The following is an 18600-nucleotide window of genomic DNA, read 5'->3' on the forward strand; positions in this document are numbered from 1 at the left end:
CCACATAGTCTGTAGGCTACAAAGTCTACCTTGCGTCTAGGCTCAACTCTCATAATTTGAAAGAAACGTTCTACTTCATATGTCCAATCATGAATTTGTTCAATGTACCCCATTGAATTAGGGCAGGTCAGCCTTCATTTTGTAGGAATCACCATGCTAAACTCCATTCCTTGCATGCGGTTTGAACTCTTCTTCCAATTCCTCTTCATTTTCATCTTCCAAAGCTTTATGTGGAGGAATAGCATTTTCCTTATCTAGGTTCTGCCTTCTCCATGCTTCCATGGGTCCTGCCCGTTGGGCTTCTCGAGCTGGAGTGTTGGTTTGCAAACCTCTAACAAGTTTGTTTGCATTTTAATGCTCTTAGTCATCTCTTCTACATGTTGCTCCATTTTTGTAAGACGTTCTCCATCTTCATACTTGTGCCATCTCAAGACTCGGCTTTGATACTACCACCTGGCACAGCACAAGCGTTGATAGGTTTGTGATTTCATTCATGAAGATGAGAGTGTGTTGATATCATTCGACAAGATGAAAGAAGAATAGGTCAGAAAAAGAAATCTGAACTGAACTCCTAACATAAAATTCTATTCATCAAGAAAATGATCAAAAGTCCCAGAAATTATAGATGTATAACTAGTTTAAAATACTTGGAACAACCCTCCAAGAATAGGAAAAGCCAAATTAAAGTTCCAAATACAGATGTAACACAAACATCAATATATATTAAATAAGTACTAAAGATAGTTAAAGTAACTAAATTATCAGATTCAATGCTTCTTCAACTCCAGTAAGTAGGGCTGAATTCTGATTGGGCTTGGGCTGCAAATTTGGCTCCATATTATTGGCTATCCATGGGTTATTTGCTCCCCATAATTTCTCTTTGTGAAAAGGCTGTGCTTGCTTGTTTATTTTATGATCTTTATTAGGAAATCATGTTACAATGGTCAATTTCTCCTCATTAATAGATTAAACTCGCTTGTTCATTCTACACCATATCAATAATATACTATGTAATATATTGGACCTTTATTGTGAATGGTAGTTCTTTTAGTGGATAAATTGGGGATCTCTTTATATAAAATATTATACTCAACAATAATATATAATTCCGTAATTAAGAAAATAAAGGTACATAAGTTCACCAATATATTTTTAGACATAAATGTATTCTTAACTTACCGTATCTTTTATTTTCAAGATTTGTTGTATTGGCGTATTTGTATTCTATATCCATATCCATGCTTCATCGGTGGTACTTTAGATGAAGGTTTTACCTACAAAAGTGTTAAAATTATGCTTAATTGGCTATTTTGATAGTGATTAAGGTAGAAACATTGATTGTAGCAAGAGTATTTTTGCTATATTTTCAATGTCGGCTTTAGTGCAATTTCATGGATTTTAAAGATGGAAGACAAAGTGAATCTATCTACATGGAAGCGAAGTATATTCTCTTGATATTGGCAAGTTTTTAAGTATTATGCCTAAGGTGGATTTTAAAGGATTCAAGCATACTCAGAAAAAAGGAACAAACTTATTTTGTGACAATAAATTAGCAGTTGCACTTGCAAAGAACCCAGTTTTTTATAGCAAAAGTACACATATTTGGGTCAGGTATCATTTCATTTGAGATTTAGTCATAGATGATGAAAATGAAGTCTAGTACAACAACACCCAAGATCAATTAGCGGACATATTCACAAAGTTGCCGAGATGGATCATTTACCAAATCAAAGAACCTTGGTGTGGAAATGATCTAACTTAAGAGGAGAATGTTAGAAAAGCTAGCCCGTTTAACTAGTCAATTAGATTAATTGACAAGTACAGAATTTAAGGATGATTAATATGGTTCTTTAGTTTTGAGGTGAGCATTGATCTTCTCTATATCTTAGAGTTATGGCAATCTTTTGTGTTCTCTAGGAGTTAGAAAATGAAAAGTCGTATGTGGTTTACGAAGAGTCATTTTTGTTATTCTGAGAATCATATGTGGTAGACCAAATGTCATGTAAACCTCTATATATATGCGGTCTTAATTCTAAGGGATGCAAGCAAGTAGACCTTACAGTGTTTTTTACTATGTTACCTTGTGATATAGTATCAAGAGAACAATTTTCTTCTCTTCAGTTATCTACTATGTTCTCCTAACAGCCTTTCCATCTTTTTGCCAATCTCTCCCGGTGTATACTCGTCAGCATCTATTACCTTTGCTTTCATAAGGCAGAGCCTTATTGTTGTCTTCTGGCCTTAGCTTTTTTGTTTCTTAGAAATTTATTTCGAATTTAAGTAACCATTTATGGGTTCAAGCAGTTCTGACTTTCTGCCTCATCCCAGGTCTAACCAAAAACTGAGCTGATTGCCACCTTTATCAGTTATTAACCAAAACATGCTATATCTGGTGTTACTTATATAAACAGTTAGAAATTGGTTGGTTTTGCCATGTGAAGCAAGTGTAAACTTTAAAAGAACTATCTGATTTTGTCATTTGTTTAAAACTTCTCACTTTACTAGCAAAAATAATCTCATTGCTTTTTCAAAGATTGTTTTGACAAGTTATTTCAATTATTACGCCCTTTTAATTATCCTTTGAACAACTGGCATTGATGAATTGTGATATTGATTTTATCTTGAGGATTTTGTTCTTGTTCAATTCAATATGGTTTTACATCTTTATAAGGAATTGTATAAATTATAGCCTGGAGTTTGCTATAATAACTAGAGTATGCAACAAAAAATTTGCATGCTTTATTCTTACCTATTTTGTTTTTGTTGCATGTGTTGTTCATACTTAAGTTGTTTTCCTCTTAAACCCTAGGCAAATTGATCAAAAGGAAGTTAGCAGGGCATTACAGAACGGCATACTTAGAAGTATAAAATTTTCGCATTTTTTGTAGAACTTTTATAATAACATGGTTGTTTTGCAGCTTGGTCCTAAAAGGCTGAGATTTTGATTTACATTCTCTATTCTGTGATATTTAACTAGTTTCCTTCAGCAACTTGTCCTTGCATGATGTATTAATTTCTCTTTCCGCTGTCTGCAGATCGTGCTGCTACTTAGGCTTGTGCCTTTACTTCCATTTAACATGCTAAATTACCTGCTATCTGTTACACCTGTTGGCATTGGAGAGTACATGCTGGCCTCTTGGCTTGGGATGATGGTAGGCTTATTTTTCTCTTATTACATTATAGAACTTCAGTTTAGTTCAACTGCAAAGTACATGAAAGTATACCTTGATTATTTTGACTGATAATGGATAGATACCGCTGTATCTTAAAAGTCATGTGATAGAGTATGTACTTCATCATTTTCTTACCAGCATTATATATTTATATTCTACTTTCAAATTTATAATTAATATGCTTCATTCATTCTTGTTTGACCAGCATGTATGTGATCATATCTTTTTGTTGCATGTTTTTATGTGATTCACTCTTTATCATTTAATGACAACTATTCTCTTAGTTAGACAACAGTCAACATTTACAGGACAGCAGGCTCCTTCATCATTATCATATTTATGGTTTTATTTTAGTATTGAGTAATTAAGGTGCATTTTCTTCTAGTTTTAGATTGATATACTATGTAATCAGTTTTATATCAATTCTGTTATCCACTTTATGAAATCTGAAACATAAAACTCGTTTACTACAGTTCTATTTTACAGAGAAGGAAAAGATGAAGTGACATTCAAGTCATTGCTAAGTTCAAGGCTAATCAATATAAAAAAAAATAATTGAATGATATTCCTTTGTTTTTTGCCCTTTTTTTCATTCCATCAGATTCCAAATATTTGAAACCGAAATTTAATCACAATTGCATTAGTAGAATTCATATTCATTACAAAAATGGTTGTTGATATATAGCTTTGTCTTACACAGCCAATCACGCTTGCATTAGTATATATTGGAACAACCTTGAAGGATCTAGCTGATGTGACACATGGATGGGGTGAGATTTCCACAACTCGTTGGGTAAGTTTATTAAGCTTCTAACTATCACCATTGCTGCAAATGCATCCTCCTGCACCTTTTGTTGTTGTACTTTTCTGGTTGTCTCAACCATCATTTCTAGTGAATGTTATAAATAAACAAACTGTTATGTCCTTTTTGATCTCAGCTTCTTTTCTAAATTATTATATGCTTCGGTATGATCTTCTATTTTTCACTTGCGTAAGTATATTCTTGCACACAGTGGTGAATTTCAATTCAAAGCTCATATATTACATATCTTGGAGCTATTAATCTGTTCCTGCATATTAGGTTCTTTGAGAGAGAACATGTTCAATTTGCATATTGGGTTCCTTGAGAGAGAACCAAGAAGCTAGTGATGCTGATCAACTTAGTTTTGATCATGGATGTTGTGTTGATGCTACTGCAACTCGTGGCATTGGTAGTGTCGACGACACCATGTGACGACACCATGTGAAAAGGCTTTTGGTGAGGGAGAAAGTGATGAAGTTTGTTTAGAGGAAGAAAAGTGGCTAAAAAGAGTGAAAGAAAGATAATAGGAATTTATTTTAGATACATGGTGGCCTTGCATTAATAGGGCTAAAGTTCCCTTTTCAATCATGCACAGTACATTCTTCATGAAATCCTATCTTCTCTCTTCTCTTTCAACCCATTCTAGGATTAAGGCACTTATTGTTTCGTTGTATCAGAGCTTCCCAATCTCTAGGGACCTCTTTTTATGTTGTATCTCTCCACCAACAGCCTCTCTTTCTTACCGCTCGAAATCCCTCTTCTAAAACCCTCAGTCGCATTATCCTCTTGCTCTGCCGACTCGTTAGAAAATTCTCTGCCTCCTCGAGTTAGCCAGCTGCTACAGCAATTGCAGCAGCTGTGAGTTTTCCGACCTCATTAGGCTCGAGAGCTGCCGCCGACTTCATCCAGTCTCCTTGATGCCTTCCCCTCGGTTGAAGTCGGGGCATCTCATTGTTAGCTTTATGGCCTCCTTGAGCTCGGTGGAAGTCAGAGCACCCGTTGTCTTTTTCTCCCTCGGTGCGAGGTCCCGTCCTTTTGCCATCCTTTGTAGGTGCAGCAACCACCGCAGCAGCCATAACAACCTACAGTCGCAGCTGCAGTAACATTAACAACCACAGCTGCAGCCGCAGCAACAGTGGCAATTGAAGATGCAGCAGCCATAACAACCCACAGCTGCTGTTCTCTGCCCTCTTCTCCATAACAGCAGCCTCTGCAACAGCAACTGCAGTTGTTGGTTCTGAGCAGCCTCTACGGTCTTGGATCTTCGATTCTGCAGCAGCAGCAACACTGTTTTCAGCAAGTGCCCATCAAGTATTCGACGAAAGTTTACTGTGTCAAGCTCTCTTTTTCAGCAATTATGTTTTTAGCAAGTGTTCACCAATTTTTTTGATGAAAGTTCACTGTGTCTACAACCCTCAATTTTTCAGCAGCACTGTTCAAGTTTCCTTTCACCAAATGTTCGACAAAAGGCTTGAGTAGGAAAATTCTGAATCACCCTCAAGTTTGATAAATTGCAATATGTTCCAATGACATCCCATGTTCCAGTTGGTCGTGAGAGCCCTGTTCTTAATTGGCTTTCTTCTTATCACTCAGAGTGACTGGATCATATGGGCATCATCTATCGACATAGTCCTCTGCGAACGACACCTCCTTTGGCATATTGACGACATCTCTGTGGGGTGTGCACCCTCTCGCACTGTCATCCAAACCATCACTGTGACCTTTGCTGAGTTTGACATGCCCAAAAATGCTTAGTTGGAGTTTTCTTCCCTTGATTATGTCGGGTGGGCTTTGTGTGACATAGAGATAGATATGCACCTATCTCATCCTATAAGTTGATCGATCGTTTTGACCTCAGCTTTACACATTAGCTTCAGCTTAGGCTGTTTGGGCTCACGTCAATAATCAATTTGTTTAATCAAATGTGATCCATAGGTTTTAGCTCCATCATGGCACCTAGGAGGCTAGATAGGGTTAACTCTCCACCCAAGATTTTTGTGCTAGCATGGCTAACATTTGGCGTGAGCTTACGTTAATAAAGCCTACTCTATGCCCCTTTAACTCGGCGACTACATCACCACGACGAAGATCGGTTGATGGATTTCTTAGTTGCTCTATGTTTAAAGTTTGGGGATCTTACTCGTCGCCTGTTGCAAAGTCCCCTCTATCTTGAGCTTGGATAGTGCCATCACAGAGCTATAAGCTGAGGAGCTTAGGCAGCATCTTTTTCCTTCTTAGTGGGTTTGCCTACTTCAACTAATGTTGCTATCGATAGTGCTGGCTGCTGCTTCTACTCTTCTACTTGTCATAACTGATATTTTCGCTACTGCTTGCGTCACTCATTTGTCAAAATGAGATCATCGCTTATCGTGCCTTATGTGCACTCATATCGGTCATCCTAGTCATCTTGTTGCTTGCTACTATTGTCTTCATATTAGCTCGCTCCTTGCTCTAGCAAAAGGGAATCAAGCTAGGAGAAAAGTCATCACCTAGCTCATTGACTGTTGCCCCAAGCGCCTGCCCATCTAATTTTTCCATTGGTTTCACTATCAGTAGTGCGTAGCTATAGCAGATTTAATAGCTCATTCAAGGAACTCTTAGCTTCACTAGCGCGTCTATTTCTGCCTCTATTATGACTAAATCCTAGATCTCTGATTCTAGCACCTCACATCAAATGATTGATGACTCATTTATTTTCACTAGTATCACCTTTGCCCCTATCGCCCTTCCTCATGTTCACATTGTTGACTGGACTTGTTGCCCTTTCACAGATCCCAGCTTTCTGACAAGTTACAATAGGTGCTTTTTTTTCTACTTGTGTTGTGTAAGATTCGTCTGCAGGTCAGAGAATTGTTAGCTTCACCTTTCTCCATCTTCTCATGATGCTTGTCCCATTGCTCCTTTTCTTTTTTAGACTTATGGCATCGACGTTTAGGTTATATCTAGTGTTAGCATCTCAAGACCTTGTTTCGGTCTGGGTCTTTAGGTAGTAGTCATTTTTCCTATTTGTCTCGTTATACCTGTTGTAAGTTGGCAAAACATCGGGCCCTTTTCTTTTTAGTGAGAGTATTGTTGATTTCCCTTATGAACTTTAACTTTTGAGGCTCTTCTTCCCTTCGTGTATTGGTTTTCTCTTTTATGCATTTTATTGATAATTTCTCTCGTTTCACCTTAGTTTACCATGTGCATCAGTGTTTTGAGGTGTTGCATCTATGACAATTTATCTTCTGTGGTTCATATTTAGTTCGATTGATCAATTAAGAATTTTCGGTCTAATGGTGCTCGTGAAAATCTTCCGTCTGAGCTTTGATCTATTCATGCTTCTGCCAGCACCCTACCTCAATAGTTAGGTTCCTACACTCCTATTTAGAATGGTGTTGCCAAATGGAAGCATCATCATCTTTTTGAGACCACTCGTACTCTTCTCTTTAAGGCTTTTGTTTCTCGCTTTTATTGGGTTGAGACTCTTCTTACTGCTTATCAATCTAACGTTGTCATCTATCCTTGCTAGTGTTATTCCGTACAAGCAACTTATGTTGCTTTACCATCTTGTGGTTATCTTCATGTCTTTAAGTGCACTTGTTTTGTTCTTCTTTGAGGTGAATGCAACAAGTTGTTTCCTCGAAAAGCTAAATGTGTTCCTATGCATAAAGACTTATTATTATGACACTTTTACTTGTCGTCTTAGGATATCAGGCTATGTCACTTTTTTAGAAGCAATACACTTATTTATCTCTGATGCCTAGGCTCTCTCAGAGTTGTCCTTTCTGGATCTATTTACCTTTATCCTCTCTTTCATTCCTTTGGATTCCCTGGTCTTGTCGCGCCATCTGCTTCTTACATACCTAGTACTCCTTTACCCATGGGCACTCCTTTTATTACTATTTCTCTCTGCCCCTCTGAACTGCTCTCTCATTGATTCTCCTAGCCTTTCAAGAGGAGTACCCTCCACCTATGATGACGCTGCATTACTTTTACACTTACAAGCTGTGTCCCTCTTCTACAGTTAAGCCTTCTATCCCTCCTACAGTTGAGCCTTCTTCTCCTAGTAGTTATTGTCCAATCATCTCATCCTCTATCCTGACGGTTCCTATTCTTGCTTATCGCTATTCACAATGTGAGCGTCACCTTCTCGATTGTTATAGTTTTCTAATATCTTTTGCTATATGCTCTTCTTAGTTTGACACTTTCCTTGTAACTGTTCACTCTATCCTTTAACCTAGGTCTTATCGTGAGACCATCTAGGTTTTAGAGTGGTAGCTGGCAATGATAGATGAGTTTTAGGCCCTTTAAGCATACTTGGGATGTTGTCACTTGCCTGCACAACATTGTGCTTGTTAGCTGCAAATGGATCTTCAAGATTAAGTATTGACCTAATGGATCTATTGCCAGATACAAGGCTTGTCTATTTGCTTGAGACTTCATTCAGGATTATGGGATAGACTATGAGGAGCCTTTTGCTCCTGTTGCTCAGATGATTTCCGGTCGTTCTTTTTATGCTGTTGCTTCTAGTTGCTAGTGGCTTTTACATCAGATGGACGTAAAGAATGCATTTCTTTGTGGTCTTCTTGATAGGACATAGATTCTTTGTCTAATTTTCTTATTCTTCTAGGCAAAATCTGTTGATGACAATTGCCATTTATGGGCTCAACCAGGCTTCTTGTGTCTAATTTGATTGATTTCTTAGTGTTCTCAGATACTACGAATTTCAATAGAGCCCCGCTGAGTTATCTATGTTTTTACAGTCTTTTGCTTAGGATTGAGTCCTCTTTTTTTTATACGTTGATGATATGATTATCATTGGAGATAACTTGGCCGATATTCGCTCTCTGAATTAGCATCTTTGGCCCCAATTTGAGATGAAGAACCTTGTTTTTTTTTCAGTACTTTTTGGATATCACAATTGTTCATTCATCTCATAATCTTCTGCTGTCCTAGCATAATTATAATACAGACATTCTAAGTTGCCACTATCACTGATACTTATTTCGTTGCTACCCCAATTGAGCTTCATGTGAAGCTTCCCCTAACGACTGCCAGCTTCTTTCTGATTTGATTATATATCATTAGTTGGTTAGGACCCTCGTGTAATGCCCCCGCTTGGCACGGGCACATGCACGCCCATGCGCTAACACGGCACACGCGGTGCAAGCGACAGCTTGGGCGGGGCCTGACGCACAGATACCCTCTTGTGCTAATATAATTATGACATCATCAAATAAAACCTCGAGAGGACGGGGGAGGCTTGAACGCACAGATACACCTGTACTCAACATAATCCAAGGTTCCTAGTATCAGGATCGAGATTGGTATCGGCCGTCTAGAAAAACGATACGTATTAGCCGTTCGTATTGGATCAGATTATTTAATTATATAAAATTTTAAATATTATTTAAAAATGTAGAAAAATGAGGAAAAATTTAGAAAAAATGACAAAAAAATAGGAAAATAAAAATTACTCACATATGAAGTCTAAAAATTTAAAAAATGTATTAACTTACTCAAAATTAAAAATTTTGATGAATACTGAGCTGGTTCGTGTAAATTTTAATAGTCTTCATCATCATAATCACCATGAGTTTGTAAATATTGATGATCGGGACCTGATGCTCCAAAAAGTGATTCCATCATACTAGTCATATTGTATGGATCTTATTGTGTGACTTGCGTCTGAGGAGGATAATAATCAGCATTTGGATCTTGTGCTTGAGAATATTGAGAATACTGAGGATAATAGCTAGCATATGGATCTTGTGATGGCTCCAAACAATAAATACTCGATGTACCATAATCATAGGAAGCAACATTCTCATGACGACGTCGCTGATATCTATATACATCCTCAGTTTCTCTGTCTTCAATCCTTATGCCTCCTTGACTTTCCTCAACAAATGTAGATGGAGCAATCTCACCACCATATGTATCATCAGGACTATAACTAGTACTAGTAGGCATACTATCTCTCGTTGAACGACTCGTATCAGCCTCTGCCCTCGTCATGGTCTCTCCCAATATCTCATCTAATCATGGGTTATCTCTATCATCTAATAACCCATCCTCTATTTCTCTGATCCATGGAGTTAAGAGTTCTTTATCAAAAATAAGATTTAAATCAATCAGTTCATTTTCTGCTTTTCTTCTTAAATTTCTCTCCCTGAATTTCATATTATAATGATAAAAAATTAACTTTTCCAATCTTTCCATTGTCAATCGGTTGCGTGTTTTTGTATGGATTAAGGAGAAAGTAGTCCAATTTCTTTCACATTGTGATGAAGACACAGTTTTACTTAAAATTTTATTTATTATTGGCGTTAAATTTGGTGCCTCATCCCATCCATAGATAGACCACCATTCAGCTGGAGTGTTATGAGATATAGCTGCAGTAATTTTAGCAGTACTGAATTGCCTAGCTCTCAATTTATCTCTCCATCTGAAATTAGAAATATATTATTAGCTTATTACATACTGATTATTATTGAAAGTTAAAACTTGAAATAAATAATAATAAAATTATTTAATTGAATCATAACTCACTTCTTTATCGCAAAGGATTTGTTTATGAATATCGTTTGTTCTATCTAGAATCAATCATCTTCCACCACTTCCTATAACTTTGGCCCACATTTTTTTTATTGATTCTTTTACTATGTTCATTGCCTCATATAAGAAACTGATGCAAATCTAGTATGAATGCAATATTTTGGAGAACAATCGATCCAAACAAGTAACTAAAGTAAAATATAGTAAGCAATAACTGATAAGAAGTTAATTGATTAAAAGGATCACTACTAGATGGAAGGAGAGAAAACCACTCAGATAAGGCAATAGCTTTCTCAACTCTCAAATAGGTACGTTGATAGTAGAAAGGTCTAAAATATGGTGTAAGGAAAGACTTTAGAGTTTAGGTTTATCAATAAATGAAATAGTAGTGCTTTTACTTTGAAAACCAAGTCCTCTTCACGTCCGGGCACCCAAAGACTCTCTTTCACTACTGGAATCTTTTGGACAGCAGCAATAACCAACGAAAAAAGTAGAGGTTGAAGAAGAAGAGAGGTTTAGAGAAGAAGTAGAAGAGATTAGAGAAAGACCTTAAGACAGAGTAGGAGAAAGAGAGAGAAAGAAAGAGAGAGAGAGAAGAAGAAGACCACAGGGGAGAAAGTGAGATATCTCAGATAAATCTTATTCTAACTTGTCCTTCTTTCTCATGCAATAACCCTTAAATAGGTTAACAACTTTAATTCTAGTTGATTCTAATAGAAACTTATTTCCTAATAAGACTCTATTGATCATCTTACCTAAATTGATTGATCCAATTTAGGTAATAAATCAATGTGGACACCCCTCACATATAAGCTTACCATAACTATCAATTGAGATTCTAATAGGAATTCATTTCCTAATAGAATCCTAATTGATTAAACCTTACCTAAATTGACTAACCCAATTTAGGTAACAACTCAATACGGACATCCCCCGCATATAGGCTACCATATCTGTCAATTGACTAATTCAATTGATTATTTGAATTAAAAAGCAACAATTAGACCAAAATTGGACTCGAGTAATTCTATTGTAGTCAAATTAAAAGATGGTGCCCACATCAGAAACCCATCTCAGACTTATTATCATTGTCTACAAGTCTTAATACTTTGACAAGAGGCTCAAATACTACGGTGGCAATTGTAATATTATCCCAAAATACATTTCCAAAAGCCATATTTTTTAAAGTTTCATCTAAAGATTTAATCTTTAGGTTTTATATTCTTAATTTTTATAAACCACTCTTGTGATGTAAACATCCGCATAATATCATCCTTGTAGCGCATGATGCTCTCCAAAGTTAAAAAGTGAGTGGCAAATCTAGTGACATCGGGTCTGATGATCTCTCTACCACCAATCATCTCCCTGAATAAATTAAGAACATTATAGATAAAATTTGTTAACCTCTGACCTTCACGTATGACTATGTCAATTTCAGACTCCTTTGACGTATCTTCTAATATTAGATCAATACAATGTGCAGCATATGGCATCCAATATAAATGAGCTCCTTTTATCATCAGTAAATTTTCAGCAGCGTTATAATTTGCCTCATTATCAGTAACCACTTGGACTACTCTTTTTTCACCGATTTGTTGTACCATCTTATCCATTAACTGACAAATATAATCTATATTTTTGAAATGAGCAGTAGCATCCACAGACTTCAAAAATATTGTCCCCATGCCAGAGTACACTAAGAAATTAATTATATTTCTTCTGTTTTGTTTACTCCACCCATCACACATCAGTGTACAACCAAATTGATCCCAATATCGTTTAAATGTCTCAATATAAGTATGAAGTTCATTTACCTCTGAGTCAAGATATTTACTAACAATATCATTTGAACCAGGAGGCGGAACACTAGGCCCTACTGATTGTATAGCATCCACTATAGTGTGATAGTAAGGATTATCAGCTATATTGAAAGGAATATGTTTGTAGAAGAAAAATTTATAGATAGCCCTACCAATGTATTTCTTTGCATTTTTAATTATTTTGAGAGCTGTCTTGATGGAAGTCTGTGTACGACCCCTTTTTTTCTGAAAATATGTATTCATTAGTCCAGTATTTTCAGATTCTGCTGTAACACCAAGAGTCCTCTGGGTAGAACTATTGCTCCCATATTCTCTCTTCTCGTATATTAATTGATCTAGATCTCTGAAAGTTAGCACAAGTGTTTCTTCTCATCTTTCTCTTTATGCATATTTTTGCTCTTTTTCATTGCCTTCCTTATTTGTCTCTCCTTATTCTCCTTACTTTGCTCATTGCTATTATCATCAATATGTACATGATTATGCATCAATTCTTCACGAACCATTGACTCGCTTTGGTGTGTAGATTATTTATCTTTCTTTTTGCCAATTAAATGAGCTAAAATCTGTTTTCTAACTTCCAAAGACACTTGAGTGCAAGTTGTTATATTTTCTTGTCTTCCAGTTAAATGTTCTTTCAAACGGCTAACACCACCACTCATTTCTTTTCCACACCAGTTGCATTTAACACGTCTTTTATCTTGCCCAATAGTACTGTAATGTTGCCACTCAATGTTGTTATCATATGAATTTTTTTTTGGAGCTATTGATATTTTAACTCTTCAACTAAAAAGCATAAACAAAAATTAAAATAAAATATAAAATAATTTAAAATTTATGAGGCATAACTACATAAGCAACACCAGCTACAGTAGCAGTGCTGCTACACCTGCAGTAGGTGGGTAGCAGCACCTTCTGCAGGTGCAGCTGCTAAAAAAATTAAAAATTGAAAAAAAAAACTTACTCAAGGTCGCCGGAGATCGAGGTCGTTGAATCTTCGATAGAGAACGTTGTCGGAGGTCGAGGTCACTAGAGATCTACTTAGTTGTCGATGAGAAAGAGATCTGTGAAAAAGAGAGAAAGAAAAGAGAGAGAAAGAAAGAAAAGAGAAAGAGAAAAGGGAGAGAGGCAGGTGGGGGGTGGGGACAAATTATTGATGTCCCTCGGGTTGGATCCGACTGTTCCCATGCGTTTCGATCGGGATCAGTCGAAACGGCTGATCCTGACCGAAACAGATTAGGTTTTGACCGAAACGGTCGAAACCCCAGTTGAAACCATTAAACCGGTTGGTTTTGGCTGGGATTGGGATCAGCTAGTCCATTTCGACCGATCCAACTTGGGATCGGCCGAAACTGGAAACTATGACATAATCTATCTCAGAGATCAATCATACTATCCACTAAATAAACCTGTTAATATATGAATATTTAAGTCTTTAATAACCATACTACATAGCTACATAATCTGGTAGAGCCTACATAGGCCACGACAAACCATCAAGATATAACTTATCCACAAACATGAGTATACTATAGTTCAACATGTATTATACAAATCATCGTCTAATACAATAAAGTACAAATATAACAAACAACGATACAACTCAATTTCTATGCAAATTATCATCTATACCGTCTCGCACCTATAGCTCATCTCATCGTATTAAAGTATCTTCTTAGGATATCTCAAGTTACTATCACGTACCACGTATCTAGAGAGGTTAGAAAAAAATAAAGAGTCATGAGCTAAAGGCTCAGTAAATAGATTTTACTCTGAATCAGTGATGTCAAATAGGGAGTAAATTATATACTGGATAATATAAATCAGAAAGAGCATCATTTCATAAATGATTATATGAATGCGTCCTCAATAATATATAAATTAAAAGTAGGTATCTTGTCATGACTGATAAAAGTATATAATTCTTGATAATGAATAAATAAATTTTCATGTCATACAATTATCATAATTTTCTCAATATGACACATGATGCACTGATCATAACCATATTATGATACCAAATGCACTCACATATGATGCATAATGACCACTTGAAAATCAAGTATATAAGATGATAATAAAATCATATGCATTTTTTAATATCACGATGATCACTAACATCTCAGTATAATATTATCATATTAGATCATTGTGCACAGTCAACATCCAGTAGTCGGTCTCAATCTTATACTCAAAGGCTTGGAACATACTCCATTCGCAAAGAGTATCTCAATCATAACTATACCCTGCCATTCGTTAAGAGTATCAATATTCATCTAGACCGGGCATCGCACCCTTCTAGTTGATAGAAAGACGTGAGGATAACTTGCCACATATGCCTTAACAAACGGCATATGTCTGAATGTTTGTTGTGTACACAGACTAACGACTTAGGACGTAAGGCCACAGGATCGAGACTACGTTGAGCGATCAATCATCCACCAAACGCGTCTTAATTTTTGCCTACTCGGGTATTTTCAGGCTTTCTATCAACTATTCTATCAATGAGATTTCATGTTTTCCTTCTAAACGACAGATCATATGTATTTTATCCAGTACTATAACAAGTCATACATATTAGGAATTTAGGTAGAAGATGAGTCAAAAGAGATATAATGCGATGCAATTTCGAATCATACATCTATCACATGTATACTCATACTAGTCTATCATATGCATACTCATATTAGAGATTATCTGGATATAAAATCATAATACTATAGTCATCTCCAATCATATCTATATATTATCAATATACTCATATCCTAGATTAGCCTAATCAATTGTATAATAAAATATGCTTAACTGAAATCATCTCTAGGTAAAGTCATATAATCATGCTGGAGGCCAAAATATGTATATACATAATTATATAATATATCCTAATTTGAGAAAGGGATCTAGTAGATAAGACTACTTACAAGTCTGATTAGAAGATATGAACTACGTATCCTTAACATCTATTAACTGAGAGTCAACTCATCGTTAGCAAGATCGACGGGGTCTCAAATAAGGTGTTTAGGATCTGAAAATATTTAAGTAATATGATGTTAGCCGTTTATCCCATTTAAAATTCATTGGTGTAAAATATAATAAATTTAGATTTTATTAAATAACTGGGTTTACATTATATATATATATAATTATGTTATATATATATATATATAATTATGATAACCTTATTCTAATTATATATTAGGCATATAATAATTACTCTAGAATTAGATATACAATAATTTAATAAAAAATACTTGTAAATACAATAACTAATTATAATCCAATTATTTTGAAATTACTACTCTTACTAATTAGTCACTAGTTATACATAAAATAATTATTATCCGTTTATATAAAAATAATTATCATACTTATTATCCGTTTATATAAAAATAATTATCATAGCTTAGTATTTCATTTTATATAAAATAGTATATAATAATAAAATACTAAAATAGGTATATACAATATACACGAGTATTAGATTATTATCAATACATCTATATATATTAGTCTAATAACAATGTATAGCTATAGCTATATTTATATACAGATATTAATAATTATAATTAATCAATTACTATCCTAATTATACTTAGCTAAAATTATACTTATCAAAATAATTAATTATCTAAATAAACTAATTTACCTAATATAAGAAAATAATTATATAATTAATAGAAAAAAAAACAATAATCCTCTTTGCTACGGTGCTGGGCTTGATGCGAGAGGATAAGGAGCTGAGAAGGGAGAAGAAGAAAGGAAGAAAAGAAAGAAATAAAGGGAGAAAGAAAGGAGGATGAAGAGAAGAGAAAGAGGAGGGGAGTGTGGACTTGGGCCGGCAAGGAAGGTATCCACCGCTGCTGGCCAACCAACGGTCGGCCTCTCGCCGGTGGCACGGCTCCGGTGAGCCTGAGCCCAAGGAAAATGGAGAGAGAGAGAGAGAGGACCTCACTGGCGCTCAGTGGAGGTGGCGACGGTGGGCTCTGGCGGCGACACATCCATGAGAGAGAGAGATCGAGGGGAGAAGAGAGATTTAGAGGGAGAGAGGCGGTGGACAGAGGGCTTGGTGGTGGCAGGGCCCATCGCGCTTGGCCGGGCCAGCAACTGGGGGCACGTAGCGCCTTCAGCCCGCCTGCCACTGCATAGCACTGAGGCTGGCCACATCGTGCCATGCACCAATTAATTTATTTTCTTTTTTTAAGATAGATTGTTACACCTCGTCTACCTGACTACTACCTAGCCTGATATCTTTCATATAGTTGGACTTGTTACTCAGTTCAGGCAAGCTCCTCAATTTGCTCCTATAGTAATCTCATGTGTATTCTTTGATAACTTTGTGGCACCATCGACCACTCTCTTCATGCCACCAACGTCTATCTTGGCATTGCAGGTTTATTCTAATATAGATTACGCTGGTGACCAGTTTGATCAAGAGTTTACTACCATTTTGGACTATTTAGCAATATTTTTGAATTTTGAATTCCCTCTCATCTCTCTCTCTCTCTCTCTCTCTCTCTCTCTCTCTCTCTCTCCCCGAGCCAAGTATACCACCTCCACCTTGACCCGCGACTTTGGCCATGACCACTACCGGACTTTCTCTTCAGCCGGCTGTCCCCCTCACTCCTCGAGGCCAGCCCACTCTCTTCCTCCTTGTCGTTTTCACCCATCTCCACCATATCTTATATCTACAAAACTCCATTAAAATTCTTTTGGCAGAACTAGCCTGAAAACTACTCGAAAGCACCTATCACCACTTCCTCCTTCCAACTGCTGGCCAAACCTCTAGCACCGACCAGATCCATTAGCCTGAAACAAGCCCATGTCATTTCTTAATCATTAACCTACCTAAGCTTCCATTACAACCAGAAAATCCAGATCTAAGCCCTGATCTAAATCAACACCCATAAAATTTCAGATTCTATTATTGCGAATTGATCCCAAAAATGGTTTATAACAATTTTGGTATCAGAGCTTCTAGTCCCTGGCGCGCTTCCCTACATGATAAGGACTAGATCTATGGCTCAGAGAAGAGCAGAATGTCCCATTTAGGAGACACCCAACCATGGTCAGTAGGCCACCGCTCCACTTGTGGATGGACCCCACTGCTGGGAGACGACACTTGCGACTCCTTTTGGCATTCTGATTGTCAACTATACTGATGTAGCCATTCTCATCTAAGCTCTCATCACTGGCACCACAGAGAATGGTATTGAGGAGGATGAGCGGGAAGCAAGATCAGATGATTGAGAGTATGGATCGGTTAATGCCGGAAAGCTCCAACCATACGGTGACACCGAAACCACCATGAGCTCAAGTGGAGGCACCTCCATGGTGTGAAGTCCTACTGTCCACACCTATGGACATTAGGCTTGAGCACGTGGTACCCCATGGACCAAGCATGGTGGAGCCGATTTATCGTCCGACACAAAGCGGGTGCCAACCAACGGTCGACCTGGACAAGTGGGCGGATTTTGATCGTGATGACTATCCTTCTGATACGATCTCCCCTTTAGGCCAAGGTTCAATCTCTCCCGATTTTCAGATCTGGATAGAATCTGACAGGAAACCTTAGAAATAGATCCTGAAAGATGCTGCCGTCGGATCGACTTGAGATTTTGATATGCTGTAGCCCCGGAAAAGAGCTTTCCAACAAATCAAATTTCAGGCGAATCGAAGGTTGGGATCTCGAGATATCATTTGATTAGTGGACGGACGTTAGGGGGTCTATCTTAGGATCCGTGGATGGAGGTACGAGATCCTAGATGATGGTGGGTGGTGGATCGGTAATAATGGGGTGGCACCGGTGAATAAGTGGTGGTGGAAGGGTTATAGGTGATGGAAAGGTTAGGGTAAGTATGGGATAGATTGGAAAAAAGGGGAGTGGGTTGCCTTAAGGGACTAGGGTGATTAGCCGGTCGAGGGAGGTTAGAAGCGGCGTCGCCGGGGATCGAGAGAACGGGAGTGAAGAAGACGAAGGAGACAAGGCAAAAACTCAATTCATCAATAATGATTCCATAGTTGCCATCCACACCTTTAGAGGCTAACTAAATAATTCAACAATGATAATTATTAACTCTAAAACAGTAGATTTTTGCTGATCGTGTTCGAACGTGCACAATCGCGCTCGAATGCACATTTTGCGTTCTCTGTATTTGCGAACTTGATGCAGGCGTTCACAAGCGTGTTCGAACGCACTCCATCCGTGTTCGAACGTGCCCGATCGCGTTCGAACGCACATTTCGCGTTCTCTATTTTGCGAACCTGATGT

General features: G+C 37.1%; 1 protein-coding gene across 1 annotated transcript in view; it reads left to right on the plus strand.

Annotated features, from left to right (window-relative positions):
• Positions 1–18600, plus strand: part of LOC140776608 (uncharacterized) — a 54845-nt gene that overhangs the window by 16103 nt on the left and 20142 nt on the right. The window contains exons 6-7 of the mRNA XM_073120359.1: positions 3036–3152; positions 3874–3966. Of these exons, the coding sequence (XP_072976460.1) occupies positions 3036–3152; positions 3874–3966 (210 nt within the window). The remainder of the gene's footprint in view (positions 1–3035; positions 3153–3873; positions 3967–18600) is intronic.

This window comes from Typha angustifolia, chromosome 14 (genome assembly GCF_048772165.1).
Source record: "Typha angustifolia cultivar Huaian chromosome 14, ASM4877216v1, whole genome shotgun sequence".
Lineage (NCBI taxonomy): Eukaryota > Viridiplantae > Streptophyta > Magnoliopsida > Poales > Typhaceae > Typha > Typha angustifolia.